Raw genomic sequence first — 6409 nt, 5'->3', positions numbered from 1 at the left:
TATGGATTGTTTTTTGGAAATAAAAAATTACCAAAAAAAAAAAAAAGAAAAAAAAAAAAGAAACAAAGCAGGTGGTTAGTTTTAGGAAATTAAACCTTCTCCGCATCAAATAAGGATTGAAGGATTTAGTATAAGAAAGCAGCTACCGTTTGGTATTTTTCACAATCATTCAATTACAAAGTAATTAAGAAGAAAGTGAAAAGAGAAATATAATTATGGAGTGGAAGAAGCTTTACGTTCTTGGTGCGGGCTCTTATGGAAAAGTGTATTTTGCTGTGAAGATCGATTCTTTTTCATTATCTGCTTCAGTTGCTGCTGCTAAATGCGCTGATATCAATCGTTCAATTTCACTTCAACAAGAAGCGCAAATCTTGACAACTCTAAAAGGCTGTCCATACGTGGTCCAGTTCTTTGGATCAGACATAAGCATCGACGGTAATATTCCAACTTATAATTTGTTTCTTGAATATGCATGTGGTGGATCACTACACGATTTGATCAATTCAAAGAGAGGAATAACAAGGATGTCTGAATTGGAAGTAGGTTGCTATGCTTATCAACTCTTAAAGGGTATTCAACATGTTCATAAGAAAGGGTGGGTTCATTGCGATATTAAACCCGCTAATGTTTTGGTTTTCGATAATGATAATAATGAACATGGTGGGATGCACAAGTTGAAGTTGGCCGACTTTGGATTGTCACTGAGAGTTGGTGATGGAATGGCATATATGACTGGAAGGACGTTGAGCAATCGGGGGACTTTACTTTACGCGCCCCCAGAATCTTTGTCATGTGGTTTTCATTCCAAAGCTTATGATATATGGTCGCTAGGGTGCACTGTGGCGGAGATGATGACTGGAAGCCGCATCTGGATTTATCGCAACAGTACTAAAGATTTGCAGTGGCAGATTATGAATGAAAACCCTATGATTCCGAGTAATGTTTCTGAGATTGCTAGAGATTTTTTTTACAAGTGTTTCATAAAGGACCCTCGAAGAAGATGGACGTCTGAACAACTACTCCAACATCCTTTTATTCAGAGATCTTTATGTACTTCGTCTAATTCGATGCCTGAAACTCAAGGCAGGATAGCAAGGGTTAATCCTTTTGGTTGCCAAGTTCCCGTTCCCGAGAAGGACTTCATCAATTTACTCTTCGAAAGTAGTTTAAGGATACAATGAAGCGAATAAGATTGCAAAAGCACTTATTTACTGCTGATGATGTATTACTATTATTTTACAGAACACAAATTTTGTTAATACTACTTGGATATAGAATTTCTTTCTATTATAATAGTGTGTAACAGTTGCTTTCTACTAACTAGATTTAATTACGTTCTTTCTTTTTTTCTGATTAACTAACTTTAGTTATGCTGGGAAGAAAATGCTGTTATATTTCTGAAACCTTCAACGGAACGAGCATGCAGTACTAACATTAATGCTTCATAGGTGGAATGGTTATCATTTTGATCTCTGTGTTGTGTGTGTTAAAGAACAAGATTGATTTCGAGTTCATCAACTAATATTTCTTCAGGGGATAATGCGTTAATATAAATGCAGATATGTGTTTAAATCTGCCTAAAAGGAAAAACATCGAACTACGGATTAAACTGAAACATGTCTAATGAAACACTTGTATGAAAAAAAACTACGAAATTATCACCCAAACATTATTTAGTCCAAGAAAGTACAACTGTTGATAAAGGAAATGCATGATTAACCAAAAAAAGCCTCTATCATGGCAAGAAACATTCTATCGGATGCTAAACTAGGGTGCTGCATCATCTCGGATAGAAGCAATACATTAAGATGCAAGCACGATAAAACCAACTCTGCACCTGAAGTTCTCTTCTTCTTCATGGTCAACACACTCATTTCCATCTACTTTGCTAATAATAGGGCCTGCTACAAGTAGATGATTGAAATTCATTGATCAGAATACATAGAACATAAGTTGGTCTATTCTCCTATGTGATCGGTACAAAATCTATTGCACATTAGAATTAACAAGGAGAGTATGAATCTCCTGGCTCGTGATTAGGTGAAAACAAAGAAGGCTGATCCCTATGCCACCGTCCAGACCATTGCAATACATATTCCTTTCCAGAAAAGGTTCATTCCATTCAGACTACGTCTTAATCCCATTTTAGTTATGTTGGAATTAGCAAGGAGAGTATAAATTTCTTAGCTCATGGTTAGGTTAAGCACAAAGAAGGTTATCCCCCAACACACCGTCCTGCATACATATTCCTTTCAGCTGCCAAACAACATTCCTTTCCATTTTAACTACATTTCAATCCCATTTTAGTTATGACCAGTTATATGAATCCTCTATATATAGGCTGAACCAAGAGGGCTTAGAGAAAAAGCAAGGTAACAAAATTGCTTAGTGAAGTAAACTCCATGAAACCATTACAAATTATCTGCCTACTGTCTGTTGACTGCTGAGTTACAGCAGTTCATCATAAATTTAACTATAACTGTGCTAAATTACTAAAACAAATAACAGATATAGTCTTGACCCCCTTTTTGCTGGGACAGTGTTCGTTCTCACTGAATCGTGTTAAGAAAACAAAACTTTTACAAAAGATTTTTCGTTTCCTATTGACAAATTCAAACGGTAAAAGAAACAAAATCGGGATCTAACTTGTACAGTTTTTCATGTTCATTCAAAGTCCAGATTCATCCAGTAAAATTTATGCATTTCTCAATAACAAAATCCAGTAAAACTTCATATAGGTCAAACCAATGGGAGAAAAAATCAGGTAGAAAAAGGTATTTCAGTATACATTCCTTTACTTACACAGCAAACACCCTTCCAAAAAATATACACATTCAACTATAACCTTAACATTCACAGCGAAAGTCCCAAAGTAAACTAACTTTAAAAAAAAAAAAAAAAAAAAAAAAACATACAACAAAAAGCACATTAACAAACAAAACACATATATCTAAACTAGATGATCAAGAAACTGACAAAGATATACCAAAATTCGTTTTCACATATCAACCCCAAGAGTTATCAAAAGCAGCCGATGTAATCGCCTGAGTAAATTCCTGATAACTGATCCTTCCATCTCCATCAGTATCAGCTTCTCTTATCATCCCAGTAAGTTCTTCAGCAGTCAAAGCATGTCCAAGTTTAGCCATCGAATGCGCCAACTCAGCAGCCGTAATATATCCATTTCCATCTCTATCAAACATCTTAAATAACTGTTTCAACTGCTCTTCCGTGTAAGGGGATTTCGCTGGAAGAAGCTCTGGTGCAACAAGTGACACGAATTCGGAGAATTCAACGAGTCCATTGTCGTTTTTATCGGCTTTTTGAATCAGTGTTTCAAGCTGATCAGGACTTGGTTTTAAACCGAGAGACCTTAATAGGGCACCAAGCTCGAGTTGTGTTAAACTTCCGTCATCGTTTCTGTCGAATGATCGGAAAATTTCTCGCAGTTCAGCCAACTGCTCATCATCTAACTTCACAGGTGGTCTATTACTCATATTTCTCTGTGAGGCAATAAATCAAACACTTGATGTGCACTGTACAATTCTTGATCTGCAGATTAAATTACTCTTGAAAATCAATATCAATGGATACCCTTTTCTTTCTTTTCTTCAAAAATGGGGTTTGGGTTTTGTTCTTCTCGTTTTTTGCTATTCGTGTTATCCTCTTTCTTTTGTTGGCTACTGACTTTTTGACTACTCTTTGTTCAATTTTGTGTCACTTTCGTGTAACTTCTTCTCTTGGACTTGGCAATGGATTCACTAAGTTCGATGGATTATCCGAATTACAAGGAAAAGTTATCCGGATTTGTAAGATCGAGATTGAAAAAAAGATATGGGTGAGTCCCCAAATGAACTGGAGATGATTATTCTCATTTGTCCCTCAAGAGACCTTTTATATTGTTTCTTTAAACAGGGCAAAGTTAGGTCAATTGATTTTGTTGTCTTTTATATACTCCTTCCATTTCAATATATGTGAATTTTTTCGGAGTACGACAGTTAAATTTTTTAATTTTGACCATAAATTTAAACATAAATTTACCAAGTTTGTAAAAATAAAATTTATTTATTCAGAAACTATGTAAAAAGTAAGTAAAATGTGATCAACGAACCACCTTGAAGACTCCCCAAATAGTAATAGGTTCACATAAATTGAAACAGAGGGAGTATTTATTTTTAGTTTTATGTCTTAGTTTTACGTCTTTTTTATGAGAAAATTTTATTTTTATACATAATAGATCTAAAAATAATATAAAAAGGATCTATAAAATTATTTTCTTTAATCAAATTATAAGTCTTCGTAGGAGATCATTTCCTTGTGTCGTTCTCTCCCTAGTGGTGTAATGAATATTTACAAAAATAATTTTCTCCATGATGAATTGTATAACAAACAAGAATGTTCAACTACCACATAATTTTATAATAAAGGCTAGAGGTTATTAATTGTGATATTTACGAAGGTCAACCCCTCGAAAAAGTAAAATACTTGTTGTATAAAATTTTGTAACTCAAAATTTACACTCGGGTAATTCAGTTACTCAATAGTAGTGATAAACAATTAGTCAATCACAACAAAATATTGCCAATGAGACCTTGTTAAGATGATAAGGTTAGTCATTAGTGATAATATTCTTGAGGTTTAGTATATTTATATGCACTAAATTGATACTAATATTAAAAAAAAAAAAAAAAAAAAAAAAGGAACAAATACTTCAACATATGAGAAGAACACACATGACAAATTTTTAGTTTCTTTTGTACAAGCAACAAAGAAAAAAAGTATAGTCAATATTCCTCTTCTATTTAATTTAGTTTTTGGACAAGTAAAACTATCATGATGATTGATGAAACATGAAATGAAAGGATTTGAAAAGAGGAAAAAAGAGGGACAAAAAGGCAAAAGGTTGCGGCACCAAACGCGGGAGTTTCGTGAGGAAAGAAGGGCACGTCGCTATTTTGGAGGATAATGACGGTAATGACTTTGTCAACTGTTTTTTAAATTTGCCATATTCTTCTACACTTCTTATTATTATTAATTTCATTTTTATTTTTATTTTGGTCTAGACTAGATTTCTTATTCATTATGGCAGCTTTCCCATGTCGTGTGGGCCTGTTTTGGCTTTTCAATATTTTATGGAAAAAAGGTGGAGTAGTTGATTAAGTGGAGCATAGGATTTTTATTAAAATATTTTAAAATATAAGGAAGTAAACATTTGTAAGAGTCAAGAAAATTCAACATCTATTATATAATACATAAAGACTAAAGGTAATTTTAACTTTATTTACAGTAGAATTTTCTATCAGAGAAGGTTTAGCTCCCCTTCCACCCCTAGCTCAGCCCTTGATTGGGGGTGTGTTCTTCCCTTTTTTATTTTTTCCAATTAAATCATTTGAAGAAGCCCTTAGTGTTCTTACAAAATGATGGGAAAATTACAATGACAGATTATCAACAGGGGTCAATGGCAAGTTTAATTACGAAAAAGTCAATAATTAAAGATTATGCGGAGAATCCAAAGACATTTCGTGAGAATTGCAATAAGAGTTGTGCAATTGGCTTGTCTTGGCAGGTTTTTTTTTTTTTTTTTTTAGTTTTTGTTTTTTGGAGAGAATTTTCTAGTCACAAACAAACAATGACCCTGCTGGTAGGACATTTGGTAGCTTGTGAGTAGCCTTCAATGATTCTGAATTTAGAATATAGAGTTGTTGACAAAAATACTAATGTATGATTTTTGGTAGCTTTTGATTGGAATGAAGTCAAGAATAATGATGGAACGATGTGGCGGAGTTGATAAAATAATTGAAAAGCTATAAAAATTGTTGGAAGACTTTCATTTTAACGTTCCTTTATGTTTGTTTTTCCTTCTTTTATTTATATATGATTAATAGAAGAAAAGAAAAATTCAATCATCGTGTTAGAAGACAATTGAATTCAAACTTGTAAACACTACATTTTTGTCGTACATCCTGATCGTTGGGTTAACTCCATAGGAGAATAGTAATAAATGCCCTTGTACACATTCCTCTTAATCATCTAAAGTAATACCCTTATCAGAATTTCCTTCATAATCTTAATTCTTAGTAGTAGTAATTAGATAAATATCAAATTGATGAATTGCAGTGGCCGAGTACAATTCTATTTACGAGATCAACAGAATTCAATGTTTTTAGCCCGAACCTTGTATTTTGTGTTAAAATCTAATCTACTTAATATATGTAAATAATTTATTCAAAGCCCAGTAAATTTAAAATCATATTTCCACTAGCAATACGTTCATGGTTGACTAAATTATGTGAAACCAAGCTGCTAACTAGTGCTAGGGCATATGATATGTGATATGTGACTTCCTATTTTACTGACAAATTAACGTCTTCACAATGCAGCCGCCAAATGAGCCGTCCGATGAAAGATC

At 33.4% G+C, this 6409-nt stretch overlaps 2 protein-coding genes across 2 annotated transcripts; one reads left to right on the top strand and one right to left on the bottom strand.

The window, feature by feature from the left end:
- On the top strand, positions 1–1225 carry LOC132069361 (mitogen-activated protein kinase kinase kinase 20-like). The gene has a single exon (XM_059462728.1). The coding sequence runs from the start codon at positions 216–218 to the stop codon at positions 1179–1181; it is 966 nt and encodes a 321-aa protein (XP_059318711.1). The 5' UTR covers positions 1–215; the 3' UTR covers positions 1182–1225.
- Positions 1226–1578: 353 nt separating this feature from the next.
- Positions 1579–3906, bottom strand: LOC132030146 (probable calcium-binding protein CML18). The gene is made up of 2 exons (XM_059419652.1): positions 2987–3906; positions 1579–1904 (listed from the first exon to the last, which is right to left on the bottom strand). The coding sequence occupies exon 1, from the start codon at positions 3495–3497 to the stop codon at positions 3006–3008; it is 492 nt and encodes a 163-aa protein (XP_059275635.1). The 5' UTR covers positions 3498–3906; the 3' UTR covers positions 1579–1904; positions 2987–3005.
- Between the last annotated feature and the right edge of the window lie 2503 nt (positions 3907–6409).

This window comes from Lycium ferocissimum, chromosome 9, assembly GCF_029784015.1.
Source record: "Lycium ferocissimum isolate CSIRO_LF1 chromosome 9, AGI_CSIRO_Lferr_CH_V1, whole genome shotgun sequence".
Classification (NCBI taxonomy): domain Eukaryota; kingdom Viridiplantae; phylum Streptophyta; class Magnoliopsida; order Solanales; family Solanaceae; genus Lycium; species Lycium ferocissimum.
The sequence above is the reverse complement of the archived record's forward strand: the minus strand, read 5'-3'. Positions and strand labels throughout refer to the sequence as shown.

Coding starts and splice junctions, on each gene's coding strand:
- LOC132030146 (XM_059419652.1), bottom strand. CDS start 3,497: ATGAGTAATAGACCACCTGTGAAGTTAGATGATGAGCAGTTGGCTGAA.
- LOC132069361 (XM_059462728.1), top strand. CDS start 216: ATGGAGTGGAAGAAGCTTTACGTTCTTGGTGCGGGCTCTTATGGAAAA.